The 27,720-nt window shown below is 36.3% G+C and overlaps 1 protein-coding gene across 1 annotated transcript in view; it reads right to left on the bottom strand.

Moving 5' to 3' along the window:
• The window catches only part of DOCK3 (dedicator of cytokinesis 3), a 402,555-nt gene that overhangs the window by 298,383 nt on the left and 76,452 nt on the right, over nt 1-27,720 (bottom strand). The window contains exon 3 of the mRNA XM_060022587.1: nt 25,566-25,606. Coding sequence (XP_059878570.1) covers nt 25,566-25,606 — 41 coding nt within the window. The remainder of the gene's footprint in view (nt 1-25,565; nt 25,607-27,720) is intronic.

Genomic DNA, 27,720 nt, shown 5'->3' with positions numbered 1-27,720 from the left:
TGGGCTTTTGTTTGTTGGAAGATTTTTAATCACTGTTTCAATTTCAGTGCTTGTGATTGGTCTGTTCATATTTTTTATTTCTTCCTGGTTCAGTCTTGGCAGGTTGTGCATTTCTAAGAATTTTTCCATTTCTTCCAGGTTGTCCATTTTATTGGCATAGAGTTGACTGTAGTAATCTCTCATGATCTTTTGTATTTCTGCAGTGCCAGTTGTTACTTCTCCTTTTTCATTTCTAATTCTGTTGATTTGAGTCTTCTCCCTTTTTTTCTTGATGAGTCTGGCTACTGGTTTATCAATTTTGCTTATCTTCTCAGAGAACCAGCTTTTAGTTTTATTGATCTTTGTTATAATTTCCTTCATTTCTTTTTCAATTATTTCTGATCTGATTTTTATGATTTCTTTCCTTCTGCTAACTTTGGGGATTTTTTGTTCTTCTTTCTCTAATTGCTTTAGGTGCAAGGTTAGGTTGTTTATTCGAGATGTTTCCTGCTTCTTAAGGTAGGATTGTATTGCTAGAAACTTCCTTCTTAGAACTGCTTTTGCTGCATCCCATAGGTTTTGGGTCATCGTGTCTCCATTGTCATTTGTTTCTAGGTATTTTTTTATTTCCTCTTTGATTTCTTCAGTGATCACTTCGTTATTAAGTAGTGTATTGTTTAGCCTCCATGTGTTTGTAATTTTTACAGATCTTTTCCTGTAATTGATATCTAGTCTCATGGTGTTGTGGTCGGAAAACATACTTGATATAATATCAATTTTCTTAAATTTACCACAGCTTGATTTGTGACCCAAGATATGATCTATCCTGGAGAATGTTCCATGAGCACTTGAGAAAAATGTGTATTCTGTTGGTTTTGGATGGAATGTCCTATAAATATCAATTAAGTCCATCTTGTTTAATATATCATTTAAAGCTTGTGTTTCCTTATTTATTTTCATTTTGGATGATCTGTCCATTGGTGAAAGTGGGGTGTTAAAGTCCCCTACTATGAATGTGTTACTGTCGATTTCCCATTTTATGGCTGTTAGTATTTGCCTTATGTATTGAGGTGCTCCTATGTTGGGTGCATAAATATTTACAATTGTTATATCTTCTTCTTGGATCGATCCCTTGATCATTATGTAGTGTCCTTCTTTGTCTCTTCTAATAGTCTTTATTTTAAAGTCTATTTTGTCTGATATGAGAACTGCTACTCCAGCTTTTTTTTGGTTTCCATTTGCATGGAGTATCTTTTTCCATCCCCTTACTTTCAGTCTGTATGCGTCTCTAGGTCTGAAGTGGGTCTCTTGTAGACAGCATATATATGGGTCTTGTTTTTGTATCCATTCAGCCACTCTGTGTCTTTTGGTAGGAGCATTTAGTCCATTTACATTTAAGGTAATTATCGATATGTATGAAATGTAAGAAAATTCCCATTTTCTTAATTCTTTTGGGTTCGTTATTGTAGGTCTTTACCTTCTCTTGTGTTTCTTGCCTAGAGAGGTTCCTTTAGCATTTGTTGTAAAGCTGATTTGGTGGTGCTGAACTCTCTCAGCTTTTGCTTGTCTGTAAAGGTTTTAATTTCTCCATCAAATCTGAATGAGATCCTTGCTGGGTAGAGTAATCTTGGTTGCAGGTTTTTCTCCTTCATCACTTTAAATATGTCCTGCCACTCCCTTCTGGCTTGCAGAGTTTCTGCTGAAAGATCAGCTGTTAACCTTATGGGGATTCCCTTGTGTGTTATTTGTTGTTTTTCCCTTGCTGTTTTTAATATGTTTTCTTTGTATTTAATTTTTGACAGTTTGATTAATATGTGTCAGCATATTTCTCTTTGGATTTATCCTGTATGGGACTCTCTGTGCTTCCTGGACTTGATTAACTATTTCCTTTCCCATATTAGGGACGTTTTCAACTATAATCTCTTCAAATATTTTCTCAGTCCCTTTCTTTTTCTCTTCTTCTTCTGGAACCCCTATAATTCAAATGTTGGTGCATTTGATGTTGTCCCAGAAGTCTCTAAGACTGTACCCAGTTCTTTTCATTCTTTTTTCTTTATTCTGCTCTGCAGTAGTTATTTCCACTATTTTATCTTCTAGGTCACTTACCCGTTCTTCTGCCTCAGTTATTCTGCTATTGATCCCATCTAGAGTGTTTTTAATTTCATTTATTGTGTTGTTCATCGTTGCATGTTTCATCTTTAGTTCTTCTAGGTCCTTGTTAAATGTTTCTTGCATTTTGTCTATTCTATTTCCAAGATTTTGGATCATCTTTACTATCATTATTCTGAATTCTTTTTCAGGTAGACTGCCTATTTCCTCTTCATTTGTTAGGTCTGGTGGGTTTTTATCTTGCTCCTTCATCTGCTGTTGTCTTTCTGTCTTCTATTTTGCCTGTCTTACTGTGTTTGGGGTCTCCTTTTTGCAGACTGCAGGTTCGTAGTTCCCGTTGTTTTTGGTGTATGTCCCTAGTGGCTAAAGTTGGTTCAGTGGGTTGTGTAGGCTTTCTGGTGGAGGGGACTAGTGCCTGTCTTCTGGTGGATAAGGCTGGATCTTGTCTTTCTGGTGGGTAGGTCCACATCTGGTGGTGTGTTTTGGGGTGTCTGTGGATTTATTATGATTTTAGGCAGCCTCTCTGCTAATGGGTGGGGTTGTGTTCCTGTCTTGCTAGTTGTTTGGCATAGGGTGTCCAGCACTGTAGCTTGCTGGTCGGTGAGTGAAGCTGGGTGCTGGTGTTGAGATGGAGATCTCTGGGAGATTTTCGCCATTTGATCTTATGTGGAGCTGGGAGGTCTCTTGTGGACCAGTGTCCTGAAGTTGGCTCTCCCACCTCAGAGGCACAGCACTGACTCCTGGATGCAGCATCAAGAGCCCTTCAACCACACGGCTCAGAATAAAAGGGAGAAAAAGAAGAAAGAAAGAAAGAAAGAAAGAAAGAAAGGAAGGAAGAAAGAAGGGAAGGAGGGAGGGAGGAAGGAAGGAAAGAAGGAGGGAAGGAAGGAAAGAAAGAAGGAAAGAAGATAAAATAAAATAAAGTAAGATAAAATAAAGTTATTAAAATAAAAATAATTATTAAGAAAAAATATTTTTTTAAAGATAAAAATGAACAGATAGAACCCTAGGACAATGGTGGAAGCAAAGCTATATAGACAAAATCTCACACAGAAGCATACACATACACACTCACAAAAAGAGGAAAAGGGGAAAAAATCATAAATCTTGCTCTCAAAGTCCACCTCCTCAATTTGGGATGATTCATTGTCTATTCATGTATTCCACAGATGCAGGGTACATCAACTTGATTGTGGAGCTTTAATCTGCTGCTTCTGAGGCTGCTAGGAGAGATTTCCCTTTCTCTTCTTTGTTCTCACAGCTCCCGGGGCTCAGCTTTGGATTTGGCCCCACCTCTGCATGTAGGTCGCCGGAGGGCGTCTGTTCTTCACTCAGACAGGACGGGGTTACGGGAGCAGGTGCTTCGGGGACTCTGGCTCACTCAGGCCGGGGGTGGCGGGGGGAAGGAGGGAGGGGTACGGAGTGCGGGACGATCCTGTGGCTGCAAAGGCCGGCGTGACGTTGCACCAGCCTAAGGCGCGCCGTGCGTTCTCCCGGGGAAGTTGTCCCTGGATCCCGGGACCCTGGCAGTAGCGGGCTGCACAGGCTCCCCGGAAGTGGGGTGTGGATAGTGACCTGTGCTCGCACACAGGCTTCTTGGTGGTGGCAGCAGCAGCCTTAGCGTCTCATGCCCGTCTCTGGGGTCCGCACTTTTAGCCACGGCTCGCACCCGTCTCTGGAGCTCCTTTAAGCAGCGCTCTTAATCCCCTCTCCTCCCGCACCAGGAAACAAAATGGGAAGGAAATGTCTCTTGCCTCTTCGGCAGGTACAGACTTTTCCCCATACTCCCTACTCCCTCCCGGCTAGCCGTGGTGCACTAACCCCTGCAGGCTGTGTTCACGCCGCCAACCCCAGTCCTCTCCCTGCGCTCTGACCGAAGCCTGAGCCTCAGCTCCCAGACCCGCCCGCCCCGGCGGGTGAGCAGAAGATGGCGTATTTTTTAAATACTCTTTGGCCCACACCACTATCAGTAATAAACTCAATCTATACCACACAAACCCATCAGCAGCTGGACTACAGTAATGCATTTTACAGTTTTCAGTGTACAGATCTTTCACCTCCTTGGTTAAATTTATTCCCAAGTATTTGATTATTCTGATGCTACTGTGAATGGGATTGTTTCCTTTATTTCTTTTTCAGATATTTCATTGATAGTGCATAAAAACACAACTAAATTCTCTGTGTTCATTTTATATCCTGCAATTTTACTGAATGTATTGATTAGTTCTGTTTCTTGGGGGAATCTTTAGGATTTTCTATATATCATATGCAAACAAATAAAATTTTACTTCTTTACTCATTTTGATGCCTTTTATTTCCTTTTCTTACCTGACTGCTCTAGCTAGGACTTCCAGTACTATGTTGAATAGGCGTGGTGAGAGTGGGCACCCTTGTCTTGTTCCTCATCTTAGAGGAAAAGTTTTCAACTTTCACCACTGAGTATGACATTAGCTGTGGGCTTATCACATATGGCCTTTATTAGATTGAGGTGTGTTCCTTCTAAACCCAATTTGTTTTCAGTTTTATTCATTTAAGGATGTATTTTGTCAAAAAACTTTGCATATATTGAGATGATCATATGATTTTTATCTTTCATTCTATTGATGCAGTATAGCACATTCACTGATTTGTAAATGTTGAACCATCCTTGCATCCCTTGCATTAATCCCACTTAATTATGGTGTATGACCCTTTTCATGTGCTATTAAAACTGCTAATATTTTGTTGAGAGTTTTTGCATCTATATTCATCAGGAGTAATGACACGTATTTTTCTTTTCCTACACTGTCCTTATGTGGCTTTGGTATCAGAGTAATGCTAGCCTCATGAAATGAATCTGAAAGTGTTCCCTCCTCTTCAATTTTTGGAATAGTTTGAGAAGGACTGGTATTAATTCTTCTTTAAAGTTTAGTAGAATTCACCAGTGAAGTCATCTGGCCCTGAACTTTTCTTCGTTGGGAGGTTTTTTATTACTGATTCAATCTCCTTACTGATTACTGGACTATTCAGATGTTCTATTTCCTCGTGATTCATTCTGGATAGGTTGTAAGTTTCTAGGAATTTATCCATTTCTTCTAGGTGGTCCAATTTGTTAGCATACAATTGTCATAGTAGTCTCTTATAATCCTCTATTTCTGTGGTATCATTGTCAATGTCTCTTCTTTCATTTCTCATTTTGAGTCTTTTATTTCCTCAGTCAATTTTGTTTATCTTTTAAAAGAACCAGCTCTTAGTTACATTAACCTTTTCTCTTGTTTTTTGGTCTCTTTTTCATTTATTTTCACTCTGATCTTTGTTATTTCCTTGATTCTGCTAAATTTGGGCATAGTTTCTTCTTCTTTCTTCTAGTTTCTTCAGATGTAAAGTAAGGTTGTTTATTTAACATCTTTTTTTTTTTCTTACTGTAGGCAGTTATCACTATAAACTTCCCTCTTCAAACTGCTTTTGCAGTATCCCACAGGTTCTGGCATACTGTGTTTCTGTTTTCACTTGTGTCGAGATTTCTTTTTAATCTCTCCTCTGGTCCATTGGTTGTTCAGAATGTGTTAATTTTCATATATTTGTGAATTTTCCAGTTTTCTTGCTGTTACTGATTTCTAGTTTCATACCACTATGGTCAGAAAAGATACATGGTATGATTTCAATCTTCTTAAATTTGCTAAACCCTTGTTATATGACCTATTCTAAAGAATGTTCCATTTACAACTGAGAAGAACATGTACTCTGCTGCTGATGGATTGAATATTCTATATATGTCTCTTAGTTATATTTGGTCCAAAATATAGTTCAAGTCCAACATTTCCTTGTTGATTTTCTGTCTGGATGATCTATCCAGTGCTGAAAATGGGGTGCTGAAGGCTCCTATTATTATTGTATTGTTATCTACTTCTCCCTTCAAATCTATTAGTATTTGCTTACTATATTTAGGGGCTCCATTTTGGGTGAACATATATTTAAGACTGTTATAACTTCTTGATAAATTGACCCCTTTATCATTATGTAATGACTTTGTCTCTAGTTAATTTTTGGCTTAAAGTCTATTTATCTGATATAAGTATAGCTCCCTGGGCTCTCTATTAGTTTCCCCTTGCACGAATATCTTTTTCCATACCTTAACTTTCAAGCTACATGTGTCCTTAAAGCTGTAGTAAGTCTCTTGTAGGCAGCATGTAGCTGGGTCCTGTTTTTTTTAATACATCAAGCCACTCTAGGCCTTTTGATTGGAGAATTCAATCCATTTACATTTAGAGTAATTATTGATAGGTAAAGACTTACTAATGCCATCTTATTAATTGTTTCTGGCTGTTTTATGGTTCCCTTATTCCTTTCTTCCTTTCTTGCTGCCTTCCTTTATGAATTGATGATTCTTCCACTGTGGTATGCTTTGATTCCCATAACTCTATCTTTTGTGAATCTACTGTAGATTTTTGCTTTGTGGTTACCTTGGACATCAAGGCCACCAGTAATGTATTTTATATATTGGCTCATAATAAACTATAACCTATGCCAACAGAGAAATCTAATATGTGAAAATATGGGATTGAAAATAGGATAAAACACACAACCACATATAACCAAACCTAAATGACGGCAACTGGTTATCTGTAAGGGAAGAATTAATAGTAAAAAGTTTAAAACACACAGAATTAGCATATACTTCTAAGAAGATGGAAGAAGACATATTTTTCACTATTCCTCCTGCTAAGTACAATGTAAAACTCTGGACATCATATATATATATATATATATATATAAAACATGCATATGGATACACAAAATATACATAAAAATATACATCATATGTCATATATATAACATGTGTGTCATATATATTTATATATATATATATATATATATATATATATATAGACATAAAAGTATTTTTGAAAACTGGAAGACTCTGAAAGGTGAAGAGAAGAAAGCAAACCACTGGGGTTGAGATGCAAGAAACAGCACAGTGGTGAACTCTCTAGATTTTCTTTTACCTTATGTATCCACTACTTGAAGCTAAAAAAGCTGGAGACCTGGAAACACCAAAAGGCACAAACAGAAAAAGACCCTAAAAAACCCTGTTCTTTCTAGTTTAAGAACCAGGAAAGGATCCACCTATCAAAACAAAAAACTTTTCAATAATAACCACTATATTGCTTCCAAATACCACCCAAAAAAAGCAATGGCCCAACTCCCACCCACACAAGCAAGGTCAATTGGAGGGACTGAACTTTGACCCTCATCAGGCTGTAATGAGGCACCCAAACTGGTACAGTATCAGAGAAAACCAAGTTGAGAGCCAAGACCTTCTATGCCAGTAGGCAATAATAAGCCACCAGCACTCTGGCAATGGAGACTACTGTTTAGGGGGCACCTGAACTTCTACCCCTAACAAGTATTAATGAGATTCCCTACATCACCCTGCTGTGCTGGTATAAGAAGAGGCCAAGGGGAGAGCTCAAACTTTCACCATCACTCAGCAATAACAAGACCACCACCCTCCTCCTGGTGTCATTGAAGGCCACATGGGGAGCAGTAAGGAAGTACTACAATGCCTTCCAACCAGTGAATAATCAGTGGAACACTAGTAGGAAGCTGGAATTCCCACACAAGGAAAAACAAGGAGCCTTCACCCTTTGGTGTCAACAGAGGCTGAGTGGGAAACATGGGATTCAAACCCCCTTGGCAGTAATGAGGTAAAACCCCTCTTCCCTCTGCAGAAGCACTGTCACAAAGAGCCAGGTAAAATTGAAGGTTTAAATAAAATACAGAGTCTCATAATACCCAAAGGTCCAGGCTTCAGTTGAAAATCACTCATCATACCAAGAACCAGGAATCAAAGGGCATCAAAGGGACATGGATCCTACTAACTACTTCATGGACTCCATCAGGAAGCCTGTCCATGAGCCAATGGAGATGCCTCACACCTGCAGATCTTCCCAACTGGCCCATGAGCATCCCCAATGCTCTGCACACTCCATCACACTCCCTAACTCTGTGGCCAGTTCCCTGTGCACACCACCAAGGGTGGTAATGAGTGCAAGCCTTTGTACATGGCTACTAAGCACATGCAGAAAGCCATTCAATTCTGCAGAATTGGGAGAAAGCACATAAACTTAAGCATGCAGCACCAACCTAGGTGAAGCAAACAAGAGACTGGCAGCAACCAGCCTAACTTTGCAGGATTGAGAAAAAGCATACAATCTTAGAAATTCCACCCCAAAAAAGAGAACAAGAAGTGTGGAGTAGGTGCATACATAGCAAAGGTCTAAGAAAGCCTCAGAATAACCAGCAGGGCTGACAGAAGATACTTCTCTACCGAAGAGAGTCAGTAAAAATGAAGGAGGTGACTGCTTCTTCAAATGGAAAGACAGCAAAGCAAGACTTCAAGGAACATGAAAAATAAAGCAAACATGATATGATAAAAAGGGGACACAACAACTTTCCAGTAACCAACTCCAAAGAAATGAATCTGTGATGTGTCCAATAAAAAAAGTCAAAATAGTTGTTTTAAGAAAGCTCAACAAGGGAGGGAGACGCAAGAGGGAAGAGATATGGGAACATATGTATATGTAAAACTGATTCACTTTGTCATAAAGCAGAAACTAACACACCATTGTAAAGCAACTCTACTCCAATACAGATGTTAAAAAAAAAAAGAAAGCTCAACAAACTACAAGAAAACACAGAAAGATCATTCAATGAAATCAAGGAAACAATACACAAATAAGAAGTTTAAAAGATGTACAGAAATCATAAAAAAGAACCAAATAGAAATTCTGGAACTGAAGATTACAGTGAATTTAATGAAAACTGCAACAGAGAATGTCAACAGCAGACATGATCAAAAAGAAGAAAAACTTAGTGAGACTGAACACAGGAACCTTGAGATCATCCAGTCAGAAGAGAACAAAAGAAAAAATTTTGAAAGAGCAAAAAAAGTCCATATGAATTACAGAATACCATAAGGGGAAACAGTCTATGTAGTATTGCAGTTCCAGAAAGACAACGGAGGGAGAAGGGTTAGAGGGCTTATTTAAAGAAATAAGGGCTGAGAACTTCCCAAATCTTGGGAGATTTGGACATCCAAGTTCATGAAGCTAGGTCTCCAACAACATTCAACCCAAAAAGGTCAATTCCAAGACACATTATAATAAAACTGACTCAAATCCAAGACAAAGAGAATTTCAAAAGCAGCAAGAGAAAAAAAGGTTTGTAACTTATCAGGTAAACCCAATAAGGCTATCAGTAGTACTCAGCAGATATGCCAGGCAAGGAAACAGTGGAATAATACATTCAAAGTACTGAAAGAAAAAAATTGCCAACTAAAAATACTGGCAAAGATGTCTTTCAAAATTGGAGAAATGACTTTCCAAGACAAAAACTGAAAGAGTTCATCACCACTAAACCTGCCTTATAAGAAATGATGAAAGGAATTCTTCATCTGAAATGAAAGGACATAATTAGTAACACCAAAGCATGTGAAAATACAAAACACAGTGATAAAGATAAATATATAGTTAAATTCAGAATACTCTAATACTGTAATATGGCAACACATTAATCAATTAACTAGGGGGTTTCCCTGGTGGTGCAGTGGTTAAGAATCCGCCTATGAATGCAGGGGACATAGGTTAGAGCCCTGGTTCGGGAAGATCCCACATGCCGTGGAGCAACTAAGCCCATGCGCCACAACTACTGAGCCTGCGCTCTAGAGCCTGCGAGCCACAACTACTGAAGCCCACGTGCCTAAAGCCTGTGCTCCACAACAAGAGAAGCCACCACAGTGAGAAGCCTGCGCACTGCAACAAAGAGTAGTCCCCGCTCACCGCAACCACAGAAAAGCCCGTGTGCAGCAACAAAGACCCAATGCAGCCAAAAATAAAATTAAATTAATCAATTTACTATAAAGGTTAAAAGACAAAAGAATTTAAAATAACTATACCTACAACAATTTGTCAATAGATACATAAGAAGATGTAGATTGTGACATAAATATAAAATGTGGAAAAGAGGAATAAAAGGGAAGAGTTTTTATATGAGTTTGACATTAAGATGTTATCAGTGTAATAAAACAGACTGTTGTAAGACATCTTATGTAAACTTCATGGTAACCATAAAGAAAAATCTGCAGTAATACACAAAAGGATGGCATTAGTAAGTGAATTAAATTCACCAATCAAAAGGCATACAGTCACTGAAAGAATTTAAAAATATAACCCACCTATATGCTGCCTACAAGAAATTCAACTCACCATTAAGAATAAACATAGGCTCAAAATGAAGAAATAGAAAATGATATTCCATGCAAATGTAAATCAAAAGAGAGCAGGGGTAGCTATACCTATATCAGACAAAATATACTTCAAGTCAAAAACCAGACAGCATAAAGAATGATTATTTAATGACCAAGGGGTTAATTCATCGTGAGAATATAAAAACTGTAAATACATATGCACCAAACAACACAGCACCTAAATATATTAAATACTAACAGAGCTGAAGGGAGAAATAGACAACAATATAAAAACAGTAAGGGATTTCAATACACACTTTCAACAACAGATGGACTTTAAAACCAGGAAATCAGCAAGAAATCATCAGACTTAAATAATACTTTAAACCAAATGATCAGAAATACACAGAACATTCTATTCAAAGGCAGCATTCTTCTCCTACACACATGGAATATTCTCCAGGAGAGATAACATGTTAGGACACAAAGCAAGCTCAAGTCTTAACAAACTCAAGAAACTGAAATTGTATCTTTTCTAACAACAATAATATGAAACTAGAAATAAATTAACAGGAAGAAAACTGGAATATAAACAAATAGGTAGAAATGAAACCACACCATCCTGAAAAATCAATGTATCAAAGCAGGAATCAAAAGAGAAATCAGCCTGTGTCCTCTAAGATGGGCGGATAGCACTTCCCTCAGGGTCCATGCATGAGGAGGGCAACAGACATGTCTATGGCAGGCGTAGCAGTAACTCTTAGCATGTGGCCTGTCTCTGGTTGGGTTGTAAATTCAGAAGGCAGGACCAAGACTGTATTCCTCACAGTCACATTGGGACAAAGCAGAAACTAACTGTTTGCATCTGAAACCATCTTACCCAGCAGCCCCCAGGCAGGTTTACCTTAACATCGTTCTTCCTGCTGCCCGTCCTGCTCAGGGCTCCAGAGACGTAGGTCCCAGGGCTTCCACCGATCATCCGCTCCTGGGAGTTTTTTGTAAACCCCACTTACTGCTTTTAAAATTGTGTGACCAGTTCAACGATGTAGGAAACGATCCTGAAGTCCACCACCACGTAATCACTGTTGATGCTGTGATGCTGTATTTTTCTAAAATGCACATGTGTGTTTGTGTGTGTTTTTTAAAACAGGTGTCCAACTGTATGTATGGTTTCTATCCAGCTCTTTTCATTTAATGTGAATTTCTGTATCATTAAATATTTTTGAGAATGTGGAAAAAAAGAGAAATCAAAAAATAACTTTACACAAGTAAAAGTGGAAACACAACATATGAAAATTTATGGGATGCATGAAAAGCATTCCTAAGATGAAAGTTTACAGTGATAAATGCCTACATTAAGAAAAAAAGAAAAACCTCAAAAAACAACCTAACTTTATATCTCAAGGAAATAAAAAAAAAAGAACAAATTAAGCCCAAAGCTAGGAAAAAAGATCAGAGGAGAATAAATGATAATAAAAATAAACATAAAATAAACTTAAAACAACAGAAAAGATCAAAGAAATTAAGACCTAGCTTTTTGAAAAAATAAACAAAATTGAAAAACCTTTAACTAGACAAAGACAAAAAGAGAAAAGAATCAAATAAATAAAATTGAAAATAAAAGAGGAGACACTACAACTGATACAACAAAAATACAAAGGATTGTAAGAGACTACTATGAACAATCATACATCCACAAACTGGATGACCTAGAAGAAATGGATAAATTCCTAGAAACATACACCCTACCAACACTGAATCATGAAGACAGAAAAAATCTGAACAAATCAATGACAAATAAGGAGAGTGAATCAGTAATTTAAAACCTCTCAACAAAGAAAAGTCCAGTACCAGATGGTTTTACTGGTGAGTTCTACAAAGATTTAAAGAAGAATTAATACCAATTCTTCTCAGAGTCAACCAAAATAACTTAATAAAAGGGTACAGGGCTTCCCTGGTGGCGCAGTGGTTGAGAGTCCGCCTGCCAATGCAGGGGACACGGGTTTGTGCCCCGGTCCGGGAAGATCCCACATGCCGCGGAGCGGCTGGGCCTGTGAGCCATGGCCACTGAGCCTGCGCGTCCGGAGCCTGTCCTCCGAAACGGGAGAGGCCACAATAGTGAGAGGCCCACGTACCGCAAAAAAAAAAAAAAAAAAAAAAAAAAGGGTACAATTCCAACTCATTTTACAAAGCCAGCATTACCTTGATATCAAAACCGGACAAGGACACCACAAGAAAAGAAAATTACAGGTCAATATTCTGATGAACATAGATGCAAAAAAATTCTCAACAAAATATAAGCAAATAAATTTCAATGTGACATTCAAAGAATCATACACTGTTATTAAGTTGGATTTATCAGTCAAATGCAATGATAGTTCCACATATGCAAAGCAATAAGTAGGATACACCAGTTTAACAAAATGAAGGATAAAATCATATGATCATCTCAATAAATGAGGAAAAACCATTTGACAAACTCAACATTTCCCTGATTATTAGTGATGTTGTGCCTGCTGGCCATCTGCATTTCCTCTTTGGAAAAACGTCTATTCAGTTCTTCTGCCAATTTTTTAATTGGACTTCTTTTATAATGTTGAGTTGTATGAGCTATTTATATATGTTAGATATTAACCCCTTATCAGTCATATCACTTGCAAATATCTTCTCCTATTCAGTAAGATATCTTCATTTTGTTGATGGTTTCCTTTGCTGTGCAAAAGCTTTGAAGTTTAATTAGGTCCCATTTGTTTATTTTTGCTTTTGTTTCCTTTGTTTTAGGAGACAGATCCAAAAAAATATTGCTGCAATGTATGTCAAAGAGTGTTCTGCCTATGTTTTCCTCTAGGAGTTTTAATAGTATCCAGTCTAACATTTAATCCATTTTGAGTTTATTTTTGTATATAATGTTAGAGAATGTTATTTCATTTTTTACATGGAGCTGTCCAGTTTTCTATACACCAATTACTGAAGAGACTGTGTTTTCTCCATTGTATACTCTTGCCTTCTTTATCTTAGATTAACAGACCGTAAGTGTGTGGGTTTACTTCTGGGCTCTCTATTCTGTTCCACTGATCTATGTGTCTGTTTTTGTGCCAGTACCATATTATTTTGATTACTGCAGCTTTGTAGTATAGCCTTAAGTCAGGGACCATGATCCCTCCAGCTCTATTCTTCTTTTTCGAGATTGTTTTGGCTATTCAGGGTCTTTTGTGTTTCCATATAAAGCTTAAATTTATCTGTTCTAGGTCTGTAAAAAATGCCATTGGTATTTTGATAGGGATTGCACTCAATCTCTAGACTGCCTTGGGTAGTATAGTCATTTTAACAATATTAATACTCCCAATCCAAGAACATGGTATATATCTTTCCATCTGTTTCTGTCGTCTTCAATTTCTTTCATCAGTGTCTTACAGCTTTCCGAGCGTGGGTCTTTTACCTCCTTGGGTAGGTTTATTCCTAGGTGTTTTATTCTTTTTGAAGCAATGACAAATGGGATTGTCTCCTTAATTTCTCTTTCTGATAGTTCGTTGTTAGAGTATAGAAATGCAACACATTTCTGTATATTAATTTTGTATCCTGCAACTTTACAAAGTTCATTGACGAGCTCTAGTAGTTTTCTGGTGGCATCTTTAGGATTTTCTATGCATAGTATCATGTCACTGGCAAATAGTGACAGTTTTACTTCTGCCTTTTCAATCTGAACTCCTTTTATTTCTTTTTCTTCTCTGACTGCTGTGGCTAGGAATCCAAAACTACATTGAATAAAAGTGGTGAGAGTGGACATCTTTGTCTTGTTCCTGATCTTAGAGAAAATCCTTTCAGCTTTTCACCATTAAGTACGAAGTTAGCTGTGGGTCTGTCATATATGGCCTTTATTATGTTGAGGTATATTCCCTCTATGCCCACTTTATGGAGAGTTTCTATCATAAACGATATTGAACTTTATCAAAAGCTTTTTCTGCCTCTACTGAGATGATCATATGGTTTTTATTCTTCAATCTGTTAATGTGGTGCATCACACTGATTGACTTGCAGATACTGAAAAATGCCTGCATCCCTGGGATAAATCCTACTTGATCATAGTGTATATCCTCTTAATGTATTGTTGGAGTCAGTTTGCTAATATTTTGTTGAGGATTTTTGCATCCATGATCATCAATGACACTGGCCTGTAATTTTCCTCTTTTATGATATCTTTGTCTGGTTTTGATATCAGGGTGATGCAGACCTCATAGAATGAGTTTGGAAGTGCTCCTTCCTCTGCAATTTTCTGAAGTATCAGAAGGATGGGTGTTAACTCTTCTCTAAATGTTTGATAGAATTCACCTGCGAAGCTATCTGGTCCTGGACTTTTGTTCGTTGGGAGTTTTTAAATAACTGATTCAATTTCATCACTTGCAATTGGTCTGTTCATTAGAAAATATGAAATAGAAATTTTTCTTCCTGGTTCAGTCTTAGGAGATTGTATCTTTCTAAGAATTTGTCCACTTCTAGGTTGTCCATTTTATTGGCATATAGTAGTTGATAGCAGTCTCTTATGATCCTTTGTATTTCTGTGGTGTCAGTTGTAACTTCTTCTTTTTCATTTCTGATTTCATCGATTTGGGCCCTCTCCCTTTTTTTCCTGAGAGTCTGGCTAAAGGTTCACTTATTTTGTTTATCTTTTCAAAGAACCAGCTTTTAGTTCACTGATGTTTTCTACTGTTTTTTTAGTCTCTATTTCATTTATTTCTGCTCTGATCTTTATGATTTCTTTCCTTCTATTAACTCTGGGTTTTGTTGCTTTAGGTGCTTTCTCTGGTTGCTTTAGGTGCAAGGTTAGGTTGTTTATTTGAGATTTTTCTTATTTCCTAAGGTAAGCTTGTATCACTATAAACTTCCTTCTTAGAACTGCTTTTGCTGCAGCCCATGGGTTCTGGATCATCCTGTTTCATTTTCATTTGTCTCTATGTATTTTTTTATTTCCTCTTTGATTTCTTCAGTGATCCACTGGTTGTTTAGTAGCATACTGTTTAACCTCCCTGCATTTGTGTTTTTCTGCAGTTTTTTTTGTAGTTGATTTCTAGTCTCATAGCATTGTGGTCGGAAAAGATGCTCGATGTGATTTCAATTTTCTTAAATTTACTGAGGCTTGTTTTGTGGCCTAGCATGTGACCTATCCTGCAGAATGTTCCATGTGCACTTGAAAAGAATGTGTACTCTGCTGCTTTCAGTCCAATCCTAATTCTTGATAAACAATTTCTGTAACCTTGTGGGTCTTGCCTTTGTAAGTTTCCCCCATTTTGTAGTCCAGTGGAATACAATTCAAGTGCTGTCTTGGATCTATGCTTCCTGGGCTGCAGTCCTAACAAACCCCAAATAAACTTTTTTTTTTTTTTTTGGCCTCAACCAGGTCTCCATTCTTGGAATTCTTGGTTAATGATATCCTAGTTTTGATATGGTACTATAGTTTTCTAAGATGTTATCAATAAAGGAAACCAGGCAAAGGGTACACTGGATCTGTTTATATTATTTATTATAAGTGCACAGAAATCTTTAATCATCTCAAAAATATAAAGTATAATAATGGAAGAAATTTTTGCATATTGGGGTATGGGGAAGCCATTCTGGCTTATACATGATTTGGCCTGAAATTTATGTCAACTAGAAGAGCCTAGCTTACAGTCTGTCAAACATACATTGCATATCTGCTTTCACCATTAAAGAAAAGAATGCATTATCTAGAAGTAAAAAGAATGTCCACTTTGAAGACAGGGATAAATGCCTCCCTTCTTATGACACCAATGCTAGTACTGCTTCGAAGATAAGGTTTTCCTCCCAGATGCCAAGGTCATACTGACTCACTGTGTACGAGCTAATCTGTCTCTTTTGAAACCTTGAAGGAATGGAGCCCTGTCATGTTTGATGCAGTTCTTTGTTCTTACAAGATATAAAACTGTGCTGAAAACCGTGCTTCTCTGGAGTGCTTTGGTGGAGGCTGCACTCCAGGCTGGTCCTCAGCTTGGCTCGAATAAAACTCTCTTCTATTCCTTATGATAGAATGCTTACTTAATATTTCTCAACAATAACAACAACAGGATCTGTCTCCATCAAAAACAACTAGAAGTCTGAAATATATGCCAAATGTTTTTAGACACTAGACAACCAGCAGCACAGGAATGTGATCTTGGGAGAAGAGAAACAAATTAAATGAGTCATACAATTTTCCAACGCTTTTTTCCTGGAGGCCTTTATTGATCAGAGAGTGACAGCACAGAGTAAGCCACTGTCACTAAGATTAAAAGCCAAACACCAGTAGGAGAAGGCTGAGAGAGCTGAATTTTGTGGGGCAGAAAACAGAAGGGAATCATGAAGAGAAAGAAGTACAGAATTCTTCAGAGAGATTCCATTGAGTATTTAGCTGAAAACTAAGCTGCAGTTACAGAGAGTGAGACTCTATGTGGCCAACGAAAGAGTAACTACTAATTGACAGCTATAAGCTGAACAATTCCTAGAGCATACCTAAGACTGGTACACATTAAAGTTCTAATCGACTACAATGGAAAGAGCTCAGTGAACACATGGTTCTTCAAATAAAGATCCAGTAACACTGCATATTAAAAGTAAGGTCAAACAGGGGCTTCCCTGGTGGTGCAGTGGTTAAGAATCCGCCTGCCAATGCAGGGGACACGGGTTCAAGCCCTGACCCGGGAAGATCCCATATGCTGCGGCGCAACTAAGCCCATGTGCCACAGCTACTAAGCCTGAGCTCTAGAGCCCACAAGCCACAACTACTGAGCCCACGTGCCACAACTACTGAAGCCTGCAGGCCTAGAGCCCATGCTCCGCAACAAGAGAAGCCACAACAATGAGAAGCCCGTGCACTGCAATGAAGAGTAGCCCCCCACTCACCGCAACTAGAGAAAGCCCGCGCACAGTACAAAGTAGTTGATTGATTAATTTTAAATTAATTTATTTATAAATTAATTAATTAATTAATTATTAATTAATTAATTTTAAATTAATTAATTGGTTAATTAATTTTAAAAAGTATATATGCTGATTATCCTTTAAAAAAAAAAAAGTAAGGTCAAACAACCCCAGAGTAAGGGCTACTACAGGCACACTCTAACAAACCTTAAGGATCAAGCTGAATTACAAGTAAATTAAGTGCCTGCAAAAATGAATTCAATTTTTTTTAAAAGATGACAAAATTCAGATCAAGAAATTCAACAATATAACTTCAAAATTCTAGAAAACAAAACAATTTCCAGATATGTAAAAATTTAAACCATAACCAGGAGAAAAAGCAGTTAATAGCAAGAGACCAAAAATGATATATAATGGGAACTAGCAGAAGTTTACAGTGCTATTAAAATTTCTCCAAGATTTAAAAGAAAACATAAGGGAAGTGCTATCAATATACAAAATGGAACAAAATGGAAATAACAGAGCTGAAAAACAGAACATCTAAATGAAAACGTTCATTTGAGGTGTTTAATGGCAAATTAGATACATGAAAGAAAGAGTAGCACACTTTAACACCTAGTATTAAAACTATCCAAACAGACCTGGGGGAAAAGACCGAAAAATAAATTAAATTAGAAGTAGAAATCTTTGAAATATTATAAAACAGTGTAACATATGTGGAACTGGAGAACCAAAGAGAAGTAGCAATATTTCAGGAAATCATTTAAAAATTTTTCTAAATTAGATGAAAAACACAACCCACAGATATAGGAAACTCCATGATATAAATTTGGATGAACACACACACACACACACAACACCAAAATATATCATAAGCAAATTGCCCAAAACAATGATAAAGATAAATCATAAAAGCATCCAGAAATCAAAACAAATATTTAAAAACACTATAGTACAAGAAACAAAGAATTGATAAAGACTTTTCATTAGAAATACTATAAAGCCAGAAGACAATGAACTGACATATTTAAAGGGAATTGTATAAACCCATGCACATATTGTCACCTTATCTTTGATAAAGGAGGCAAGAATATACAGTGGAGAAAAGACAGCCTCTTCAATAAGTGGTGCTGGGAAAACTGGACAGGTACATGTAAAAGTATGAAATTAGAACACTCCCTAAAACCATACACAAAAATAAACTCAAAATGGATTAAAGACCTAAATGTAAGGCCAGACACCATCAAACTCTTAGAGGAAAACATAGGCAGAACACTCTATGACATAAATCACAGCAAGATCTTTTTTGACCCACCTCCTAGAGAAATGGAAATAAAAACAAAAATAAACAAATGGGACCTAATGAAACTTCAAAGCTTTTGCACAGCAAAGGAAACCATAAACAAGACCAAAAGACAACCCTCAGAATGGGAGAAAATATTTGCAAATGAAGCAACTGACAAAGGATTAATCTCCAAAGCATACAAGCAACTCATGCAGCTCAAAATCAAAAATACAAACAACCCAATCCAAAAATGGGCAGAAGACCTAAATGGACATTTCTCCAAAGAAGATATACAGATTGCCAACAAACACATGAAAGAATGCTCAACATCACTAATCATTAGAGGAATGCAACTCAAAACTACAATGAGATATCATCTCACACCAGTCAGAATGGCCATCATCAAAAATCTACAAACAATAAATGCTGGAGAGGGTGTGGAAAAAAGGGAACCCTCTTGCACTGTTGGTGGGAATGTAAATTGATACAGCCACTATGGAGAGCAGTATGGAGGTTCCTTAAAAAACTAAAAATAGAACTACCATACGACCCAGCAATCCCACTACTGGGCATATACCCTGAGAAAACCATAACTCAAAAAGAGTCATGTACAAAATGTTCATTGCAGCCCTATTTACAATAGCCAGGACATGGAAGCAACCTAAGTGTCCACTGACAGATGAATGGATAAAGAAGATGTGGCACATATATACGATGGAATATTACTCAGCCATAAAAAGGAAGGAAACTGAGTTATTTGTAGTGAGGTGGATGGACCTAGAGTCTGTCATACAGAGTGAAGTGAGTCAGAAAGAGAAAAACAAATACCCTATGCTAACACATATATATGGAATCTAAGAAAAAAAAAAGAAAATGATCAGAAGAACCTAGGGGCAAGACGGGAATAAAGACGCAGACCTACTAGAGAATGGACTTTAGGATATGGGGAGGGGGAAGGGTAAGCTGGGACAAAGTGAGAGAGTGGCATGGACATATATACACTACCAAACGTAATGTAGATAGCTGGTGGGAAGCAGCCGCATAGCACAGGGAGATCAGCTTGGTGCTCTGTGACCACCTGGAGGGGTGGGATATGGAGGGTGGGAGGGAGGGAGATGCAGGGGGCAAGATATATGGGGACATATGTATATGTATAACTGATTCACTTTGTTACAAAGCAGAAACTGACACACCACTGTAAAGCAATTATACTCTAATAAAGATGTTAAAAATAAAATGAAAATAAATAAAGGGAATTGTATACCCAATGAAAATATTTTTGAAAAATAAAGGTGAGTAAATCCAAAGCAAATAAAATGAATAGAATAAAGAGAAGAAATCTGTGAAACAGACCAAAAAAAACCTTTTAAGTCAAAAGTTAAGTTGAGAGGATCAAAACAACAGAAATCTAAATAGATTTGACCAAGAAAAATAGAGGACACAGCTCCCTAAAGCCTAGAATGAAAGAGGGATCATCACTAAATGTCTTACAGACGTTAAAAAATAAATAGCATGAATATCTAGGACAATTCAAAAATATACTGAAATAGAAAAATCTCTTGCAAAATACAACTAATCAAAACTGAGAGAATGCATTAGACAAAGATACTGAAGATAGACTATAAGCCCCAACCAAAAACAAAAAAAAATTTAATGACAAATTAGACTTCCTCAAAATTAAAATCTATTCTTCAGGACACAACAGTAAGAAAATGAAAAGGCAAACCACACAGTGAAAGAATATATTACAAGGACTTGTATTCAGAGTAGAGTATTCATATAACTCAACAAGAAAACAACCCAATAAAATATAGGTGAAAGATATGGACACTTCACAGAAAAAAAAAAAGAGGTTAAAGGACAATAAACATTTGAAACGGTGTTCAACCTCTTTAGTCGTTAGGGAAATAAAAATTAAAAGCAAAGCAAGAGACTACTAGCTCATCCATTAGAATGTCTAAAATTAAAAAGACTGAAAATAAAAAGTGTTGCTGAAAAAGTGGACCAATTGAAAGTCCGATACTGAAATTTATACTTAATTTTGGTTGGGTTCCCACCATTAACTGATAAGAAGTACTCACTGTGCCTCAACTATTTCTACAAACAACATGGTTTATGCTGCTGAACGCCTGCTTTCCTTCCAGGAATGTGGAATTTTGTTACATGCTACACAGAGGTTGCATACAGGACCAGTGCCTGATAAAAACTCTGGCTATGAGTCTCAAGCAAGCTTGCCTGGTTGGCAACATTTCATATGTGTTGTCACAATACTCCTGGGGGAATTAAGCTTCTCCTGTATGACTCCACTGAGAAAGGACTCTTAGAAGCTTGTGCCTGGTTTCCCCAGACTTTACCCCATGCACCTTTGCTATTTTGATTTGTATCCTTCCACGGTAATTATTCACAGCTGTGAGTACAATTACATAATGAGTCCTTTGGGTCCCCAGAGCAAATCTTCAAGTCTTTGGGTCTTGAGGGCCTCCAAACACAACAACAAATAAGCATGACACAAAATATCACCTAGCCTTCACTTCCTTCAACTCCCACCATCTTCTCCCCCACTGACAACAACACAAACACACTAATAATAAGATCCATTAATGGAGAACACTTAAAATGTAGCTATTAGGTAAATTCCAGATCACAAACCCACATTTCAGTACAGAATAACCATGATAAAATGTCAATTTTTTTTTAAGTTTTCAGTTAGGAGAGCTCCTACTGATGATAATTAGCACTTTCCTTCATTAAAAAAAAATCATTAGATTAGGTCTCATTATGACTTGGTGTATGACCAAGTCTGTATTAAAATGAACCATCACAGCTACAAAGTAAGTTGAGAGACTGAAATGATAATGTACCACAAACTACACATATTTAAAGTGTAGAATTTGATGCTTTGGCATATACACACACCAGTGAAACCATGGCACAATTAAAATAATGACATTTGAATCACCCCCCAAAGTTTCCTCATATCTTTTTGTAATCTATCCCTCTCTTCAGGGATAGATTGGCAGGCAACCATGTAACTGGTTTAAGGCATTATAAATTACTAGCATTTTCCAGAATTTTACCTAAATCAAATTTGAAATGTTCATCAGTCCTCCACTCACAAAATCACCACTACAGCCTTATTTATATTCCCAAGAATCTACATCTACTTCCTTCCTTTCACCCATAACCTACTGTGGTAACTACTCTACCTTCTCTCTATCACTCAACCCACTAGACTCTGGCTTTCTGCCACTATCATCCTATGACTACACGGGATTCTCTAAAACATCACCAATGGCCTTCTGTCAAACACAATGGCCCCTACTCAGTACCCATTCTATTCTACTAGACTACTCTACAGTACTTGAAATCATTAATTACTCTGTTTTTTAAAAACTTTCTTTTCCTTAGCCAGCTATGACCTCCAGTTCTCAAACTCCATGAGCTAGTACCTCTTTTTCTGTCCTCCAAGACGCTGGCAGTCTTTAAAGTCTCATTTCCAGCCCTATGCTATCATAGCAGTTGTTGTTATAGCAACAGAAACAAATATTTACTGTACTGTTACCATATGCTAGGCGCTGTGTTAAGAGCTTCATATAAGCTCATTGATTTCTAACAATTCTACAAGATAAGTAATGTTACACTCATTTCAAATTACATACAAAATTAAGAGAGAATAGTATATTGAACCTCCACAAACCTACCACCCAGCTTCAACAATGATCAATGTTTTGCCAACCTTGATTAATTAATACCCACGTACATATTCTTACCCACTGCCATACTTTAGAGCAAATTTCAGAAATTACTCATAAGTACTTAAATATGTATCTTTAACAGGTGCTTACTATTTCTCCAATAAACTCTATTTCATGGTCTTACTGTATGGCACGAGTGAATCTGTGCCTCTGTTACACGCTTGTTGCCAAAGAGACATAATCCAAATTCCTTAGGATTCCTTACAGTCTTTGGTATGTAAGACTCTGTAAATATGGATCCGATGTACCTTTCCTGCCTTACCATCCATCACTTTCATCCAGGCACTATGCCCTAGCCAGTTTGGACTATTTACCATTCCCTGAACATGCCTTGCAATTTCACACCTCTATACCTCTGTTTTTGCTGTGTAAAACATTCAATAATGTCCTGTTCCTATCTGGCAGAATTCTAGGTATCCAGTTGACAATTCCTGTATAAGAACTGATCCTGAAACCACAAAATGAAAGTAAATATAAATTCTCTTGAATTTCATTCCTTTTCTCTTGGGCATATGCTTTATAAAATGCACAAAATTATCATCAAATATATGTTCTCCTTTTCCTTAATTTTATCTTATTCTCCCACTTTTTAATTCACAAAATTTAGTATTACATATTACCTGCATATTATACTTCTCTTAAACTGTACAATTTTAATATATGGTCACAAAAATATATAACTGAAAGGGCATTTTATAGTAAAACTTTTTATACAAAGAAATGCTTTACCATTTACTAATTATTTCTGAATGCTATCTAGTTCAGACACTATTTTATTTGGGCTATTTCAAGTTTTATTATTAGTATAAATTGTACATAACTAAAGACATAGTTTAATAAGTAAACTTTTTCATTTTTCTTTAGCCACTAATAGCTATGAAAAACCTATTGAAATTTCTAATTATTATGATCATAATATTAAGATAAATAAAAGATATATAGGGATGCATTTTTTAATCATTCTATGTGTGTAAAATCACTAAATGATTATCTTTTACAAACATGAAAGAATTTTCAACATAGTTCCATAAAATACCACTGCCACAGGGTGAAATTTAGTTAATACTGTATTTCCATCTGTTAATTTTTTTAAGTTTAAGAATATAAATACTAGCTATCACGAGGTATATATATACATGTCGCTAATAAATGCTACAGTAATCTAAGATTCTAGAATGGAGTTGGTATTACCAAAATACACAACCTCAAAAGTACTACATTAGCCTAAACTAAAAAAGTTAAAGGAGTCTGATCAGACAAAATGAGCTCTAACATTTCTTTTCTTTTTTTCTTTTTATTTTTTGGCTGCGCCACTCGGCTTGTGGGATCTTAGTTACCCAACCAGGGTTTAAACCCGGGCCACCGCAGTGACAGCACCAAGTTGTAACCACTGGACCGCCAGGGAATTCCCTCTAACACTTTAGATTAGTGTCATCTGGTTCCCTCATTTTGATTAGCTTATCAAATCATTGCTAAGATTAATCACAAAATGGCCTCTCCCACAGGCGCTAAACACCTTTGTTGCAGGAAAAAGAATTTGGAAAATAGGTATGAGATTCTGAGCACTTCTCCTTAACTCTAAAATAGAACTCTGATTAATCTGCTGGAGAAGCCACATGGAAAGATAGAGACCTTGAGGTTACAACATGTAGCTATTTTGGTGATCCAGCTGAGGACAGCCTTCCAGCCATCCCTGCCAACATACCACATGTGTGAGTAAACCCTTTTGGACATTCCAGCCAGCTGAGCCCACAGATAACTGTAGCCACAAGTGGTGTCACCTATACAGAATGATGATTAGTTTTAGTCCACTATATTTTGGGATGCTTTGCCACACAGCAATAGATAATATTGTAAGGGTATCATCATTAATGTCCCACTTAACAAGGTTTTCAAGCCACACACTGTGCATCAACTGATATTTTAAAGACAAAAATAAAATAATTTCAAAGACCACTGTCTCCACACTGATCCCCAAACCCTAGTATTTGAAGCAAGGTGGTGGGGTGGCTAAGATCACAAATATTAATAAAAATAAATAAATAGCACGTAATATCACAAATTACAGCTTTCCAATCATTTATAAGATTTCTCATTTATTCAAGTTCTAAATTTTTGACAATTTCAAATCAAAGTAACAAACATAAAATACAAATAGAAGTTATTTCCACATGAGCCTTCCTGAGATGGAAATAACACCTGAAAGTGTGTCTTAAAACTAGAGACACAAGGTAAAAAATTACCTACGAGCAGTGGTTCTTAACTGGGTCAATGTTACCACCACCACCCCACCTACCTCCCACTCCCCAGGGCCAGGGCCTTTGGCAATGTCTGGAGACATTTTTCACTGCCACAACTTGAGAGGAGATGTTAGTGAGTGGAGGTCATATACGCTGCTAAATTTCTTATAATGTACAAGATAACAAAGAATTATCTGGCCCAAAATGTCAACATTGCCAAGGATAAGAAGCCCTAGCTATGAGGAATGAAAGTATGAAGATATTGTCTTCTTATGATCACTACCTTAAAAACTAATGACAAGTGATTCTACTGGCAAAATTGATGATTGCAACTCTGAAGATTTTTATTTTTTAATAAAAGTAATGTGATAATTTTGGTATTTTCTACATAAGAAAAAGCATAATACACTAAATATTAAGCCTACAAAAAATATATAAGAAAAACTGATAATATAAAGTAAAGCAGAAAGAAGTTTTTGCAAATGCATTACTGGAAAAAAATGTTGCTACATGTATTACAACTACCAATTAAAATATATTTTGTTTGATCAAATTACTATTAATTGGTAATAGAATAAACACATAAATCTAGTCCATAAAATAAGCATTTGGCACTTAAAAGTCTTATTTAAATTCATATTTTAACAAGAACATTATGATCAACAGAGATGTATCTAACTGAACATTATTTTTAAAGTTTTTTCCATTTTAGAAATAAACTCATCTAACTAATCACATGACTATACAGGACTAGGTCTATGAAAAAGTCAATGTACTTTTGTCAACTGTTTTAAGGAAAAAATATTAAATGTCCTAAATAGGCTTTTTCAAAATAAGTTTCGCATCTATTACCATACACACACTTTTCTGTCCTTTTTAAAAGGTCATTTTAATACTGCTGAGACAGAGTAGAGTCTGATACAGTTCTATAAAGGAAAGAATGAGTGTGGTTAGTGTAAAAGATTCAAAGACCGACAAGTAAGAATTGTTTTTATATCAAACAAATATACTTAGGCTGCTTTCTACATTAGAAAAGGTAACAATAAACTTTTCATTACCTTTACATTTGGCTTCTTTGTTGAAACTCCTCTATACCAACCTAAAACAAAGCATACAAAAGATATTAAAATCATATTGTTGTCACTTTCTGTAAGAGACATTATTTTTAGGATAATTAATTAATGCAAAACTTTCTAGTAAGTTTTAGGCACTTTATGCCTTTATTAAGCGTAGTTTACTCCAAAAGAAATAATCTTACAATAAATACAACATTCCCAATTTTCATCAAAAAGTACAAAATCCCTTTCAACTGAATAAGACAAAAAAAAAAATTAGAAAAGATTTCAGAGGACATATATTCAACTCCTTGAAAATTCCCAGAGGAAACCGTTAGGGGTTAGGAAAATGCCAAAATCATATAGTTTTTTTGGTGGCAAATAGGGAGTACAGCCCAGACTTTCTATTTCCTGGTCTCACTGACTCTCCCATGCACTAAACTACACCACCCTCATTTCTTGGCTTTCCAGTTGCTGAAGTTGACATCAGTGCTTCATTTATTCCCTCTCACCATTCATAAACAGCAATAACAATGAAAGTTAAAATTACACAATAAAAACAATTTTCAGAGAAAGGAAATTTTTTTACCAACTTTTCTTAAATCCAATCTATTATTTTCAGAGGGTTGCTATAGTTTCTCTACTTGGGTTTAAGGGGAAACAACTCCAATGAGTAGAAGAGGAAGCTAAGAGTTATATTTAAAGGAGGAATATGAAGAAAAAAGAAAGAGGAGATTGTTGATGATAGCTAATATTAACTGAGAGCTTACTATCCTTAATTCCATGTTCTGAAATTGAGTTGTTCCATGTATTAACCTTTAAGTCCCACAACAAAGCCATGAGGAAAACAATCAACTTTTTCTCCCCTGAAATCATAACAAACAATAAAATAATATCCTTACTTCTGTTTAGTACAACACATGAGATCATAAATTTGAATAACTCAATTTACACTTGAGAGTCTCAATATCTTTATTTTTGTAAGTGATAACCTTACCAATGTGACACTTTACCATATCTTAAACAGGATAAAGAATGACATCAGCAGGTATGGCAGAGTAAGGACTGCCAAAAAAACCCTATCTGCAGTAAAATCAATAATAACACTGGCAAGCACTGTCAATATCAACTTTTTTAGAACTCTAGAAGCAAACTAAAGACTTGAAATATTCCAAAGAGTATTTATTCAAGAAATCTGAATCTCAGTCAGAACCCTCTTAACTTGCCCTATCCCATCTCCGTCTCCACAGCCCTATGTTAAACTTGAAAACCAGTCCCACATTCACAGGGAAAACCAGAAAACTAACAGCCCCTGAAGAGGACAGAAAAGAAGAAATGCAGGAAGACCTAAATAAATGAAGAGGTTTACCATCTTCACGAATTATAAAACTTAGCACTGTTAAGATATCAATTATCCCTAAAATGATCTATAGATTCAATTCAATCCCAATCAAAATCCCAGAGAAATTTTTGGTAGGGTATTAACAAGTTCTAAAATTTAAAAGGAAAGACAAATGACTACTATAATAGTCAAAACAATTTTGAAGAAAGAAAAAATTTGAATGACCCACACTACCTGATTTTAAGACTTAATATAAACCTACCATAATTGAAAGTGTAATACTGGCTAAAGAACAGACACAGAGATCAATGAAATAGATTGTAAAATCCAGAAATTAACCCACACATAAACGAACAATTGATTTTTGACAAAGGTACAAAAGCACTTCAATGGAGAATTGATAGTCTTTCAACAAATGGTGCTGAAACAATCAGACATACATATACAAAAAGAAAAAAAGAACCTCAACCTATACCTTGCACTATAAACAAAATTACCTCAAAATATATCTAAAAGTGTAAAACTTATACAAGGACAACAAGAGACCATTTTTGTGATCTTGTGGCTAGACAAAGATTTCCTAAGCACACTCCATATAAGAATAAATTTTTAAGGTTATACTCCATTTATAATTATAAAATATTGCCTATACTCCCAGTGTTGTACAATATATCCTTGTACCTTATTTTATACCTAATACTTTGTACCTCTTAATCCCCTACCCCTATATTGCCCTTCCCCCCTCCCCTCTCCCTACTGGTAACTACAAGTTTGTTCTCAATTAACAAATGGGCAGAGACCTGAACAGATACCTCT

Source organism: Delphinus delphis, chromosome 10, assembly GCF_949987515.2.
Source record: "Delphinus delphis chromosome 10, mDelDel1.2, whole genome shotgun sequence".
In the NCBI taxonomy this organism is placed as follows: Eukaryota; Metazoa; Chordata; class Mammalia; order Artiodactyla; family Delphinidae; genus Delphinus; species Delphinus delphis.
Note: the sequence above shows the minus strand (reverse complement) of the source record. Positions and strands in the feature narration are given on the sequence as shown.